Below are 16,278 nucleotides of genomic sequence, written 5' to 3' on the forward strand. Positions count from 1 at the left end.
GCATAAAGCATCTACTGTGGAGGCGTTTTTTGCCAATCCCCCAGGCTGATCCAGAGGAAAATAACATGGATTTAGTTATAACAGTAGAAGAATGAGCTCAATTTGCAATTCAGTGTAAAGGTTAAAAGCGCAACTCTGGAGGTAGATTGTTGGGATTTCTATCCATTTTCTGCCATTCATTAAGCAAACGACCATGGAAAAGTTCCTTAGTCTCGCTGTACCTGAGCTGCCCCCTCATAAAACGTGAATAATATTAGTACCAACCTTGTAATGTTGCTGTGATGGTTAAATGAGTAAATATTTCTATGGTACCTAAAACACAATAAGCATTGTATTAGTGTTGGCTGTTAGTTTAATTGATTGTCAAGGAGAGGAAACTATGAGATAAGCTCTCCATGGAGGTCACAATTTATGAATACCCTGCTGATCTCTTAGGCATAAAGGGAGTCAATCATTAGACCAGGACTTGGCAAACCATTGTCCAAAGATGCAGTTCACATATTATTGGTCCATACTGGCCAGAGCCATGGAGAGGGCCCAGCATAATCCCATCTTTAGTTGCACAGTTCATTCAAGCTGCCTGGCTGTCGGCCGCCATCTTGGCTGATAGTTAATTTGCATATCTCGCTGATTAGCCAATGAAAAGGGTAGCGGTCGTATGCCAATTACCATGTTTTTCTTTTATTAGTGTAGATAAATACACACATGATTAAAAAATCAATATATATATTGATTCATATATATATATGAATGTCACACTGATCCCGGTGCTGGGAGGCCGGGAGGCCCATGTACCAAGGGCAACCAAGGTACATGCCCTTGACAGGAATCAAACCTGGAACCCTTCAGTGCACAGGCCGATGCTCTATCCACTGAGCCAAACCGGCTAAGGCTGAAAATGTATTTTCTAGGATCTGTAACTAGTGCATGGGTACCTACTAAAAGCTCTGCCAACTTTATGCATTACCACAGATTTTGAATTGAGAACCGTGATACAGTGAAGCAAGGTACATAGAGATGGTCTCTGGCAGCAGTGACATCTAGGATGAGTAGAACCAGTGTTATTGTAGAATTTGTGTTATTGACAGAATCTAGAGTAATTACCAGTGGGATCAGTAGTACCAGCCACAGTGTTCACTGCTTTGTGGCAATATCAGTGACTGAATCAGTTTTGCTGTACCTTAAATCATGTTTGCTAAAGGCTTTAGTATAAGCTTCCTTTTTTGGACATCAGTATTGCTAGTTTTTTCAACATCACCATGGTATTTATTTTTTAAAAATCATTAATAGTAATCTTTGGTCTTATATATATCTTCATGGGAAGCTTTGAGGAAATTAAGAATAAATGTCTCCACTAAATAACAAGTTTATGCACAACAACCCCAAATCCATGGGACAGAGCAAAAGCAATCCAAAGAGGGAAATTCATAGCATGCTATATAGGCCTACCTTAAGGAATAAGAAATTCCTCAAAAAACAATCTAAACTTACACCTAAAAGAACTAGAGAAAGGACAGCAAACAAAGCCCAAAGTAAGTAAATAATGAAGTTCACAGTGGAAATAAAAATATATTCTAAAAAAATAATACAAAGGTTCAGTGAAACCAAGAGCTGGTTCTTTGAAAAGCTAAACTAGATTGGCACATCAAGAAAAAAAAGAAAGAGAGGATCCAAATAAATAAAATCAGAAATGAAAGAGAAAAAATAATAACTGATACCACAGAAATACAAGGGATTATAAGAAAATATTATGAACAACTATATTCCAATAAATTGGACAAACTGGAAGAAATGGATAAATTCCTAGAAACACACAATTTACCAAGACTGAATCAAGAAGAAACAGAAAATCTGAACAGACCAGTTATGACCAACGAAATCGAAGCAGTAATCTAAAAATTCCTAACGAACAAAAGTGCTAGAGCAGATGGCTTCATGGGTGAATTTTACCAAACATTCAAAGAACTAACATCTATTTTCTGGTCCAAAAAATTCAAAAAGAGGGAAGCTTCCAGCCTCATTTAATGAGTTTAACATTGTCTTAATTCTAAAACCAAATAAAGACACTACAAAGAAAGAAAATTACAGGCCAATATCCCTGATGAACACTGATGCAAAAACCTTCTACAAAATATTATTAAACTTAATTTATCAATACATTAAAAAATTATACACCATTTATCTAGTGGGAATTATTCCTAGGTTGCAAGGTTGGTACAATATCTTCAAATTAATTAATGTGATACACCACATAAACAAAAGGAAAGATAAAAGCCATGGGATCATATCAATAGATGTAGACAAAACATTTTACAAAAACCCAGCACCTAATTATGAAAAAAGCTAAGGCCTGGTGCACAAAAATTTATGCACTCAGGGGGCAGGGGCGGGGGTACTCCTCAGCCTGGCCTGTACCCTCTCACGATCCGGGACTCCTTGGGTAGGGTCCCTAGGTGTAGCCTGAGATCAGGGCCTATCAGGGCTTTCCTTCTCCCAGCTGCAGGCAGCTGGCCCCACCCCCGCTGCTGCCACTGTTTGCCATCTGTGCAGCGCTGCCCCCCCTCCCCTGCCACCAGTGGCCTCCCTCTGCAGGCAACAGGCATGGGGTGTGATGGTTTGGTTGGCCTGGGCCGCCCTCTTTCTTTGCTGGGGGGTGGGGACAGCCCTGCGAGAGGCCTTTTGCCTAACCTGTTCGCCCTAACCTCTGGACTGCCTACCTGATTACCCCTAACCACTTGCCTGCCTGCCTGATCACCCCTAACCACTTGCTTGGATGCGGGGCCAGGCTGGCAAGTGGCCATGGTGGTTCTGGTCTCTGGTTGTTCTGGTCATTACGCTTATGGTGGCTGGCCTTTTGTTATATAGGATAACAGTGGGAATAGATTCAACATACCTCAACATAATAAAGGTCATATATTGCAGACCTACCAATTTGTATTTATTTGGGAGCTGCAGAGACTACCCAACTTATCCAAATACTAGAAGAAATAAACTACGATTATTTAGAAACTACATTTTAAGATCTACATATATATGCAAAATCACCTGGAAAAGAACAAATGGCTTCCAGGCCAGCAGGACTCCACAAAAACCAAATTGACTGTGCTGTTCAATGTAAAGAAAGTGTAGGTCATTTAACCAAGAGTGAATTAGCCCTAATAAGCTTGAAAACTAAGGGTCACTAAGCCAAGACTTGATGGTGGATCTTTGGAGCACTTTCTAAGAAAGAAGGAGTCAGGTTTCTAGCATTTAAGCTCCAACTGTAAGATTTCCCATCGAGTATCATAGATTCATTATCTTATTTTAGCCCAGTGCTACTAATCATTCATGTCATATAATTCTCCCTGTTCTCATTTATGCTCACCTTATAGATTTGTAATTCTTATTTCCCATTATAAATTAAAATTTGGTTTCTGATTGTGATTTGTCTTCCCAAGTAGACCCATCAACTGTAGACTTCAATGAGGGCCTCCATGAGGAAACATCTACATCTTCAAAGCTCAAGACCAAGCCCAGCCAGCTAGATTTCCTTTAGATAATATTTCTATACCACTTATAATCACAAAATGTACCAAAATCTATACCTGGTACATAAATGAGTTAATAGAAACTTAAAAGAAAACTTCCCCACATCTGCTTAAGATTATTTCTATCATGAACATAGCTGAAATTCTTATCATTGTTTTTCCTGCTAAAGACCTGTGAGTTAACTTGATTAAGGAGTTATATGATCTCAAAACGCTGGCTAAGTTTATGAGTCTGAGTTCATTAGGCTTTTTGTTGCAGGGACCAAAGACTGACTCAGGCTGCCTCAAGCAAATTGGATGTGTTATAAGGATACAGTTAGCACTTATGAGGAAGGATGCCACAGGAAATCTGGAAGGTCTGGAGCAATAAGAGAGTCAAGAACAAAGCTTGAGAATAAGAGGATTATGATTGTGCCCCTCAGCATCCAGAGCTCAGTGATTTCCAGTTTTGTTCTCCTGTGTTCTCTCTTTATCCTGCCTCTTGGTGCTTTCCCTCCTGTTTTTGTTCAGACCACTTTCCAACTTCTCCCTCTCTCAATATCCAAATCTGAGAGGGAAAATCAGATTAGACCTCAATCCACTATCATTTGTGTTCTGGTAGGGCCTTTGCAACATGCCTGCTCTGCTGCTGCTGGCCAGCCTAGAGGAAAACTCCCTTTGGATCAGGTGTTCATTCCATACAATCTCCTGGTGAGGTAAGGCAGTTTGAGTGGTTAGAACCTGGCCTCTGGCACCCAGAAGTCTGAGCATGAAGCAGGTCTCCTGAGAAAAACCTGTGGGTTGGCCAGAACCTGTAGGTTAATAGAACCAGATAATTAGTTCACAGGGTCAGGGAATCCAAATGTAGGTATGTGAATAGGCTACATCAAATCTTTCTGGATCCATTTAAAAAATACAGAACTCTGAGTTTCACTCCAGATGTGCTGAATGAAAATCTCAAGGGGGAGGATTAAGAAAAAAAATTATATATACAAGATGTTCCAAAAAATGTATACACACTTTGAATAATTGTTGATTCCAATGGGTTAAATCTGAAAAGAAAGAAACATCAATTGAGCTATTAGAAAAATGTGGGTATATATTTTTTGTGACACCTTGTATTTATGTATATGTATATATATGTACATATATTTGTGAGTACATGAAACAGTTTATTGATGTATTATTATTATTAATAATTGTATTATTTTTGAGACAAACAATTGTATATCTACTTTTGCCCCACCCTGTGTGTGTATACATGTGTATACGCGTATATGATCTCCCCAAGTGACCACTGCTCCACTGCTTTGACATTGTGAGGGAACAGTGAAAAATGAGAAGGGTCAGACTCAAAGTTAGGAAGTCTTCTTGATTCTTTTAATAAATTTGTAGAGAAATGTCAATGTACTCTAAATAGAAATGTGGCTGAAAGCACACTCTGAAAGTAGAAGTGCTGAAGTGAAGTAGGTTCCTCCAAAGAAATAAAAATATAAGGAATGTGTCCCTATAATTCCTAGAGTTTATACAAAAGACAAATCTAAAAGACCAGCAAGAACTAATGTTATAATCAAACACTGCAACCCTTTGGCGTGGCCTCATAAAAAGTTGAGAATTTGTTTTCTCTTTTTCCTGATCTATAACAGGCTTATAACATGTGGCATATTATAAGCAACATGTAAAGTAATTTTATCAAAATGCTACCTGAATTATAATAAAATTTAATCCTATCTAATAAAGAAGTAATATGCAAATTGACCATCACTCCAACACACAAGATGGCTGCTCCCATGTGGACACAAGATGGCCAGCAGGGGAGGGCAGATGGGAGGGACCAGGCCTGAAAGGGAGGGCAGTTAGGGGCAACCAGGCCTGCAGGGGAGGGAAGTTGAAATCGCCCCCAGCCAATAAGGAGGAAATATGCTAATTGACTGTCCCTCCCTCAAAGATGGAGACACCCGCAGCCAATAAGGAGGAATATGCTGACTGCCATGCCCTCAAAGATGGCGGCACCCACAGCCACAAGATGGTCGGCAGGGGAGGGCAGCTGGGGGTGACCAGGCCTGCAGGGGAAGGTAGTTAGGGGGGACCAGGCCAGTAGCGGAGGGCAGCTGGGGGCGCCCAGGCCAGCAGGGGAGCAGTTAGGCGTTGATCAGGCTAGCAGGCAGAAGCGGTTAGCAGCAATCAGGCAGGCAGGTGTGCAGTTGGGAGCCAGCAGTCCTGGATTGTGAGAGGGACCCCAGATTAGAGAGGGTGCAGGCTGGGCTGAGGGACACTCCCCTCTCCTGCATGAATTTCCTGCACTGGGCCTCTAGTTTAAAAAAATAATTTAAGAAAATTTTTCATTTTAATGGAAGAAAGAGACTAAACTATTTTGTGATGTTTTAAAGGAAGAGTTGTTTAGCCTAATAATATCACTATAAAAAAGTAATCACATACTTTGGAATATTATCATCTTTATTACAAAACAAATATTTTATGTTGAGGTAACATTTCAAAGGGTATTTGGCAAAAATCAATTGAATTCTATAGATACAATTTTGTTATGTGCAACATATGTAAAGCACTCAGAAGACAGCTTTTCTAGCATTGCACATAGACTGATTTTAGAAAAAAAAATAAAGATGAAAGTTATCTTTTTAAAGAGGACTCTTCTTCTCCCGCTCTCCCCATCCAGTCCTCCATATCATCACCAGCAGTCAATGAGGTGATGTTCGTGGGAGTGCCACAAAAAAGTGTCAAAAATGATAAATTAGTTGAAAAAAAAGTTTTGTTAATCCAAACATCTCACACTGGTTCTTAACTTGAAAGTGCTTTCACAAACTGAACTTTCCATCCTATGGGATTTACTATTGCTTATCTCAAGAATAAATGAAATTCTCTCATCTTCAATGAAGAAATCCTATGAAATGGTCTGAGCCAGGGTCTTCTCTGCTGTGGAGCCCTCCCTTCCCTGATTCTCCAAGGCAAAGTTGGTTGCCCTTTTCTATGCTCTCATAAATTTTGTTCATACCTCTGTTATAGCACTCACCACACAGCACTGCACTCATTTTTGTTTCCCTCATAAGTATTCCTCTTTAGCTTTTAAGCTTTATTTATCCTCCTATAAGCTCCTCAGGAGCAAGAAACAAAGCCTTGAGCTTCTTAATATCCCTAGCACCTAGCACAGTGCTTGGTACATAATAGAATTTCAATAACCGTTTGTTAGGTTCATGAATTCGGAACTATTTCAGCTGTGAAGCTATAATGCACATCTTTCCTTGCTTCCAGTTCCATTGTGTGTGTTCTGGTGTCATGCCAACTTATTTAAACCTTTATGGCTGGTGACACCCTAGAAACAAATACAATGTCCAGCAATTCCTTTCAGAAAGAAGTGGCCTTCGGTTACCCGTCTGATATGAACATCAATAAGTTATAGTTCTATTTCTTCCCCTACTCTCCAAACGCCAAGACTCCTTAGCCTGCGAGCCACTTCTTAGGAGAGCTGATGCTAATAGCCGTCTTGGCAGTCGTTGTCGTCCTGATCCCCAACGGGTTTGTTGTGATAAGCATCAACTGTTAGTTTTCTGCTTTCTAGCTCCGTGTTTTTGGACTGGCCAGCTTCCTCACTGCTTGAATTGCTCTCGGTGGAGTTGCTATCTTCTTGTGATTTGCTGCTGTCCTGAGAATCACTGCCATCATCTTCCTCAGACTGGCTCTCCTGGCTCTGGCTTTGGCTCTGGCTCTGGCTCTCCTGGCTCTCGGTGGAGGCACTGGGAGACTGGAGGCCCTCCTGGCTAGAGCTGTTATCCTCGGTGGACTCTGGGCTTTCCTCTGAGAATTTGAGGCTCTCATTGGATTCACTATCAGCTTGCTCCTCTCTGGATGTGCTTTCTGAACTGGAGGGCGTGCTCAGGCTGTCCTCTTCGCTGGAGTCACTGGAGTCCTGATCTTCCGAGTGGGCGGAGGTATTATCTGGGTTGTCACCCCTGGACTTACTCAATATTTCTTCCTGAGATTCACTACTGGTTTCTTGAGATGGCAGGTCAACCTCTTGACTAGATTCACTATTGGGGTCTTGTTCATTCTGACTGTCTGCCTGGAACTGATTCTCCTCACTATCTTCTTGAGATGCACTCTTGCTGTTTTCCCTGGATTGGCTGAGGCCGGCTTCTTTGGTGTTTTCTGTGGAGTCACTTTTGACTTCTTCTTGGCTATTGCCACGATCACCTGTGTCATCTTCCACAGAAATGCGGGACTTTCTGAAAAATTTCCTACCGGGATTCTCCACTGATTGGCTCTCACCTGAATCCTGAGTGTTTGCTTGCTCATCACTACTTCCTTTTGATTCTTTTGATTTGACACTGGCGCTGTTCATTCTGGAGTGGCTTCTCTCACTCCTGATGGTGTCCGGATCATCGCTCTGCATTCCTTCATCATCAAACTCAGAGCCATCCCCATGGCTGCTGTCTCCCTCACTGCCACCTCCCACCCAGCGCTCCTCACTCTCACTCTGCTTGTCAAGGTCCCTGCTCTCACTGGTGGTATCTTGGCCACTGTCTTCCCCATGAGAGGCACTATCTTCCCTGGACTCTGTGGCATCTGCTGAGTCTTCATTACTACTGAGTCTAGAGTTTCCTCCTTGTGTCTCTTCGGGTCCTGGGCCATTGTCATCATCACCAAAGGTGTCATCTCCACTGTCATCTTCATCATCATCTCTATCATCTCCTTCTTTGCCTCCATTCCTAGAGAAGCCGCCTGCTGGCCTATGAGCATATGGATGGTCAGCAAGGCTCAGGCCTTCCTGTGATTCGGCACTGTCACTGGGGTCTTCATGTACCTGGAGTTTGAGGTTAACAGACGTGGTCAGTACTTTAGGAGGTGATATAGAGGGTTAGTGTTATCTAGTATCCATCTAGGTTCTTTCTGTTTTCTTCTTCCTGTATCCCTCATCTAAACCATGGTCAATTTTATTGCTCCATAATATCTCTACCAAAGGTTCAAAAGGAAGAAAGGAGAGGTAAAACGCAAGTCTTCCCGTTTTATATAAGCATAATTCACTCATGCTGTAAAAAATTCTCAAAACACTTTATTGAATCATGTTTATGAAACTCAAATTATATTGTAAGTGTGATTCCTTACATAAAACTCTCAGAGAATTTTTTGTAAAGTAAAGAGTTAGTTTATAATGCTCACTCATCAAAATATTTGGTTCAAAACAGAATTTTTTAAAATACTGAATGATTTTTAAATGACCCCAATTTTTTTTCTAATCAATTGGGGATGGAGGTGGATATATTAGGGCAGGAGGATGAAACCTTTAGCTAAAATGAAAGTAAAATATTGCAATAAGGTATCTATCCCACTCAAACCATGTTTATATCTTATTATCCCAGTGAAAGGCTCAGCTAGAAGACTGCAATAGCGTGACTGCCCAGGCAGCTAATAATTCATCTTCCAACTGTGGTCACGTATAAAATGAAACATGGGTCAAAACTGCAGAGAAAAACCTGATTCCTAGAATCTCCAGAGCCCCATAGGGTTCAGTTTGGTCAGAAATGATACAGTTAAGAAAGTAATGACATTTAGTCTTAGGGAAATGAAGGGAGAGGAGGAAAAGAAGAAAGTTTTTTTATTAAAGAGACATAAGCTAAGTCAGCTTTTCTCAATCCCAGGACCACAACTATTTTAAAGAGAAAGTCATTTCTAAAGCCCCTGTTTCATTGCATTTTCCTCCTGGCTCCTATTCTCTCCTTAACAGAGTGCTGACATGAAGGAGGTCACCAGGCCCAGCAGGCACTCCATGTCGTGTTCGCCAGAACACTTGTCTCCACCTGATCTGAACTGCTCTGATTGTAAAAGCAGCATTTTTAATGAATGAGTGAACTATTGCTTGTCTAACATAGTCTCTGTCCATTGTGTGTGCGTGTGTGTGTGTGTGTGTGTGTGTTCTTTTTAACTAGAGTGATATTTATGGCCACAATGTCTATAATCTGGCTCCAGTAACAAATATGGAATGAACAGCATGTCTACATCTGAATTCTCCCACTCATTTTTCCCTTCATCTTTTATGGGACTTTTTAGTCAGCATAACCAATAGTTAGAAAATATTATATTTAGAACAGTTGCCAGGTAATTTAGTCTAACATCATTTCCTTCCATTCCTAAACAGTCTGAAAAGTTAAGAAAGGCCTGTTTAATTACCTGCTCCTCTGAGCTAACTTTACTTTCTTCTGATGACTCACTACTCTCCTGAAAGGAAGAAAAAAAAGTTGTTTAGTAATTCCTGAGGAAAGGAAAAAATATGATGGACATAAATTGCTTGTGGTTTGGGTTTACAACTTTCCAAATGGCCTGAGGTGATGGGAAGAGTGTTAAAGTTACTTTATGAGATGTTTATGACAACAAATAAATGAGATAGTTACCAATGGTGGTGCTGGTGTCTGAGCCAAATGACCCTGTAAAAAAGGAAGGAAAGCAAGTTACACCTTCACAGATGATTCATGCCGTCACAAATATTTAGAATACTTTTATGTATTTTTTTAAGTTTCTTGGTATATATTTTGAATTTACATGACTAATAATGACATTTTATGATGAAATCGCTAAAAAATGAGTGTGAGATGACTCATGGCCTGAGAAAAATCTTACGATATAAAAGACCTGGAAGATTTCTGTATATCTGGTACTTAGAGAAAATTTTACTTTCTTGGAAACGAGGTGTTCAGACAACCTAGAGCAGTGGTCGGCAAGCTGTGGCTCGCGAGCCACATGCAGCTCTTTGGCCCCTTGAGGGTGGCTCTTCCTAAGCCTTAGGAGTCCCCTAGTTAATAACAATGTACCTACCTATATAGTTTAAGTTTAAAAAATTTGGCTCTCAAAAGAAATTTCAATCGTTGTACTGTTGATATTTGGCTCTGTTGACTAATGAGTTTGCTGACCACTGACCTAGAGGAAACGTAAGAGAGGAAAAACACCGCAGGAACTCAGGACCCAGATTTAAGTCTCAATTAGTGCCTTGGTTTTGGTTTTAACTCTGAAAACTAACATCTTGGTGTTAGCACTGAAATTCATGTGTCCCAGGAAACCCCAAATTCTCAGGTAAATTTCAGTGGTTGGTCACTCCATGTGAATTTGGACAATTCACTTCCCATGTTTGAGATCATTTTCTTAAATTCATAAGTTAAGAATATTAGCAACCACTGTGCTTACTCCACACGATTTCTGTGAGGATGAATCCAGCTAATGCCTATAGAAACACAGTGAGAACTGTTCAATAAGATATAAACTAAAGTAATGATCCATTGAAAACACCTACTTTATAAAATTCAATAGTAGACAAAACTGAACAGAGAAAGCCATTAAACCTTTCTCGTCACATAAGGTCACACAATGAAAAAACCAATTCTAAGTCTGAAACTCAATTACTCATAGTTCTGATTTATCTCACTTTCTTTAATCTTCTAAGAACTCTAAAAATGCCTGAGTCACTTCTGATACCCTATCTCCACCTATTCTCCTCCTTCCCCCGTGAGCAAGGCAAAACCCCAACGTCCCATGAGGCTCCAAGCTGCTGAGAGATGGGTGTGAAGACCCAAGGTACAAGCAGAGCAGGGAGGAGCTATCAACAGGTTTCCCACAAGCCTCTGGGCAGTGCTAGGCTGGAGAGAGCTCTTCAGAAGAAGGAGCTGCTATACTCACTTAAGTCTCTGCCCTGTGGCACTGCAGGCAGGCACAACGACAGACTCCACGCCAGTTATTTGGAATTAAGGGGTGGAAGGAGCCAGACATTGGCGTTCTTCTCATACCGAGGCTGGACTTGAGAGCACAGCATGTTTGTAGGACTCGTGGAGTGTCTGATTGAAGGAGTGAAAGGATCTACGGTGGCTGCTTTTAAATTAACTAACCTAAAGACATGTCTAAGGTAAATTACCAGAAAGGATCCTGCAATGTGCTTTCCGGCCTCGGGGAGGGGCAGGGCCCCGTCTCAGGCCTCTGACATTATCTTCCTGCCACTAACAGCATCGTGCCCAAGCTGCATCATATGCGGCAGGACACAAGATAATGAACAAAACACTCTTACTCAGCATTAAGGCTTAGCCCTGACTCATAGTTCCAATCTTGAGAACCTACTGCCCTCCTGGACCGGGCACCTTCCTGAGAGGGATGGAGCGACCTGGTAAAGAATGTGGATTCTGGAGCCAGAGTGACCTGGGTCCAAAGTCTGGCTCTAAACACTTACTATCTGTATAGCTCAGACAGACAAGGTGACTCTCCATGTCTCAGGGTTCCCATTTGTAAAACGAGAATAAAATACAACACTTAGTCTATTGGGTGTTGTGAAGATTGAAGAAGTTAATACATGCGAAGCACACAGAACCAAGCCTGGAAATGGTTCTTGAGTTACTGAGAGTTAATAACTATCAGGTTGCTCAGAGTCGACACTCAACCAACATTAGCTTTCCTTCCAAAGACTCTAGTACCCTCTCATTCTTTCTATTCTCACTTTCTAGGACTTGACCCTCTGCCTACCCAGACATCTGGTAAGACACATTTCTAGTCCTATGACTATGGGCAGTCTTGGTTCATGTCACCATCCCCTTGCACTACGATACACATCCATTATGAAAATAAAGACAAAGGAAAAATGCTTCCTTGCCAAATTATACTAGTAAGTTGGAAAGGAAGCATTATATGAACTAAATTTCCTTATGTGAACTAGAAATTATAGCTCTTGCTACCTATGTTATAAGTTATTGATGTGTTCATTAAATCATTAACAGTTTCAACATTTACAGTGGAGATGATTTGGTTATACTAATAATATATTAAAATAAAAATATTTCAAAAAATCCTATTTCTACTCACCTTCCATTCTTCAGAGCTCTCAGATTCAGTATGTTGATACCTGGCTACCTAGAAAATTTAGTACACATGGTCAGCCCACAGAGAAATTTCCAAGACAGCAGCTATTAACACTTTACTTAATTAGGACCAATGGTAGTCAAATTTTAGCAAGCATCCGACTCACCCGGAGACCTGCTAAAACACATTGCTGTGCCCCATCCCTAGACTCGGGCTCAGTAGGTCTGAGGTAGGACCCAAGAACTTACCTTTCTAACCAAGTGGTAGCTGATGCTGATGCTACTGGTCTAGGAATGACACATTGAAAGCCACTGATTATGAGGAAGAAAACTGAGACTTGTGGCTATATGAATGGCGGCTCATAAAGAATAACCCGGATGATATTTTAAAGAAAGCAGCTTCCTAAGAAACTACTGTTTTCATCTTGACTGGGACATACACAGCCACCTTGGCTCATAGCCGGCGAAAATTGTGAAGTTTTAGGTATAAAGGATGAGTGTGTGTGTGTGTGTGTGTGTGTGTGTGTGTGTGTGTGTGTGTTTCCCCAAATCCCTATCCTGATACTTACTGGAAGAGCACAGGACAAGCCCCAAAAGAACATAAGCAGAATGCTGGTCTTCATTGCTGGGTGTGACACCTCTACCTGCGATGAAAGACAGATGTTTTTCTCCAGGCTACAAAAATATAAGAGCTTCAACTTTTTAACAGTTTCTTCCTATTTAAAACATAACTCATCACATGCACACACACACATACATAACTCATTCAAATGTCCATCAACTGATAAATGGATAAATAAAATGTACTCTTTGCATACAATGGAATATTATGCAGTCATAAAAAGGAATGAAATACTGATACATGCTACAAAGTGACAAACCTTGAAAACAATACACTGAGTGAAAAAGAGCCAGACACAAATATAATGTATAATTCCATTCAAAGGAAATATCCCAGACAGACAAATCTATAGAGATAAAAAGTAGACAAGTGGTTGGCCAGGAGTTGGGTATAACAGCTAAGAGGTGAATTTGAAAGTGATGAAAATGTTTTAACAATGATTTCAGTGATGGTTTTACAGCTCTGGGAATATGTCAAAAATTATTAAACTGTACACTTTAAATAGGTAAAATATATGTGTGAATTATATCTCAATAAAGCTGTTTAAAATGAACCTTACTGCTAAAAGATAACTTGAAAACTTTTCAATGAGGAGGTCTGTAACACTTCTTCACTAACACACAAAATATGATAAATGAAGGGAAATTTAAAGAAAAAGGAATAAAGAAATTTCTGACCATTCACTTTCATAATAATTATGCAAGTTGGTATAGCAGAGCAACCTGACAAATATATTCCCCCCCAAAAAAACTATATTTATGGATACCATTGATAGCTGGTGGGCATTTGTCTGCACACACACACACACACACACACACAGTGGCTTTTCAGTCACATATAACCTCATAATAATGTCTACACAAATTATATCAGTTTTGCCTTTTTTTTCTTGATCTGCAAGAAGTGCACTATGGAAGGCTTCATATCACAGCTCCAGGAAGCTCGTAATATCTCACATTAGTCACACATTCTACATGAATATGCTAAATTCTTTTAAGTGTCATTCACAGTACTGAAGGCTCTTGGAAAGACTGGAGGCTTGGATGCACTTGTGAATCATGCTCCAAGAAACAGGCCAAATCAAACTGCATTTTCCTGGAGGCTTCATTTCACACCTCCAGAACTGGTAACTTGGAAAACAATTTGTTCTATATCTAAAAATGAAAGTACTAGATGCTAACGAGTTATTAAAAAGATTTAAAAGGAAAGTCATTTGCCCTAACAAACTGGTCAGATGGACTTCCATACATTTTGCAAAAAAAAAAAAAAAAATCCTGCAAGTTTATTGTAGACTTCACTATTGTCTATTTGTTTTTTCTAATGTTAAATATATGCCATACTAGAGACAAAAGATCACAGGCAGAGATTCTCAACCTTGGCTGTTCATTAGTTTCTCTGGGGAGATTTGAAGATAGCCCCATGCTGAGTAAGTATTCAGCTCACTGCAGGGTGGGAATAGGCATGAAGTTTGTTCCTAAGGCACTCTAGGTGATTTTAACCCTTGATCTGAGAAAGAAGTGTACACTGCTCAAAAATGTCTGAATATGCTAAATCATGTCTGAAGCATTGGGCTTGAGAAGTCATTTCATCTTCTTTTTAAATGTCTTCAAGAAAACAATAGAAATCCCAAGATAGGAGGCTGAGCGAAGTCCTCATTTCTGCTTTCATGCAGCTCAGACGGTCCAGCAGGGCCTCTCATTCTCTGTCACGAGCATTCTCCCTCTTCAGCACTGCCATCCTTAAATGTGTGCTATTTTCTTTAGCCCAATTCCATATAGGTCATATTCGTCCTTGTATGTTGATATTATTTAAATTGTTAAAATCCTTTGCCTCATATCAACTGAGAAAACGTGAAAATACTTACCTGCACCTAAAGCAAGCCTAACTCAACAAGATATTACTTCTGAAGGAAAGCAGATCATCTCATCCCCAAATAGGCCTCTTTGGCATGAAACTTATTTTGAGCTAAAGGCACTTGGGAAATAGCAGATGCAAGAAGGGCACACTGGTCCACCTTTTTCTTTCTGAAAATAGGAACTCAAACTCCCGTGTAAGCAAGTCTTCTCTGAACCATAAGGAAAGAAGGCATCTTATCTCCAGAGATGAGACTCAGGCACAAACAAGCCTTGTTAAACTAACCCTGATCTTCCCAGTCACTTCTGCACAATTTACTGCCCATAGCCCCACACCCTTTCTTGTCAATTCTTCACAAATGTATTGTTTCTTTGTCTCTAAAAGGTATAAGAGCTTTCTGCTCTGGTCACTTCAGGTTTTCATTCTCTTTTGAAGACTCCCATGTACATGTAAAAATTTTAATAAAACTTGTATGCTTTCTTCTGATACTCTGCTTAGGTCAGTTTAATTCTTGGGCCCAGCAGAAGTCCCTAAAAGACTAGAATTTACCTCCTCTACACTTCCCTGTGGTTTCCACACTCAAAACATTTTTTTAAGTTCTTAGGTTTATTTCTTAAGGAAAGGAAAGTTTCCCCCAAATATGATACTCTCAAAATAACTGCATGCCAATGGTTTTGGCTTCACAGGTCAGATGAAAAGTAGGCTGCTCGCTATTTTAATTTTCAAAGTGAAATTCAAATAAGGTGGTGATCTCCTGATGCTCTGAAAACTAGAAAATATTCCAGCCTTAATAAAAAGCCAATGAATACTAAGTTCTCTTCTTGCATTTTCTTTTCTCTCTTATCCAAATAACAAACAAAACAAAAAAATGAGGAGATGCTCTACACCAATGAATGTTACAGGTGTTTTGTTGTTGTTGTTTTGTTTTGTTTTGTTTTTTACAAAGGAAATATATGCTTCCAGTTGTCAAGTTCCTCAGGAATGGACTATCATGAAACACAATATGCTTATGCTTCTAGAAATACCATTAGCATCCTGACCTAAAGTAATAATTTCCCAAATGGAAGTCTGATAAAGTAGAATAAAATATACTGTGGGATCCTGAGAAACCTGACATTGCCTCCCAAAGAATATCATCTGTTATCAAGCATTAAAGAAAGTCAGAATTTGCCCAGCTGGTATGACTCAATGGCTGAGCATTAACCTATGAACCAGGAGGTCATGGTTCGATTATAGTCAGGGCACTCGCCTGGGTTGTGGGCTTGATCCCCAGTAGGAAGCATGCAGGGGGCAGCTGATCAATGATTCTCTCTCATCTTTGCTGTTTCTATCTCTCTCTCCCTCTCCCTTCTTCTCTGAAATCAATAAAAAATATATTTTTAAAAAAGATATTTAATTACTGTGTTTATTTTTTAAAATATTACTCTTTTGTGAAATGTATTTCCAAATGAGA

General features: G+C 40.0%; 1 protein-coding gene across 1 annotated transcript in view; it reads right to left on the minus strand.

Annotated features, from left to right (window-relative positions):
- Positions 1–5,910: 5,910 nt before the first annotated feature.
- DMP1 (dentin matrix acidic phosphoprotein 1) overlaps positions 5,911–16,278 on the minus strand; it is a 12,995-nt gene continuing 2,627 nt past the window's right edge. Inside the window, exons 2-6 of the mRNA XM_015561527.1 lie at positions 12,919–12,993; positions 12,354–12,401; positions 9,911–9,943; positions 9,690–9,737; positions 5,911–8,325 (exon numbers count right to left, since the gene is read on the minus strand). Of these exons, the coding sequence (XP_015417013.1) occupies positions 6,997–8,325; positions 9,690–9,737; positions 9,911–9,943; positions 12,354–12,401; positions 12,919–12,972 (1,512 nt within the window). The 5' untranslated portion in view covers positions 12,973–12,993 and the 3' untranslated portion in view covers positions 5,911–6,996. The remainder of the gene's footprint in view (positions 8,326–9,689; positions 9,738–9,910; positions 9,944–12,353; positions 12,402–12,918; positions 12,994–16,278) is intronic.

This window comes from Myotis davidii, unplaced genomic scaffold, assembly GCF_000327345.1.
Source record: "Myotis davidii unplaced genomic scaffold, ASM32734v1 scaffold356, whole genome shotgun sequence".
Classification (NCBI taxonomy): domain Eukaryota; kingdom Metazoa; phylum Chordata; class Mammalia; order Chiroptera; family Vespertilionidae; genus Myotis; species Myotis davidii.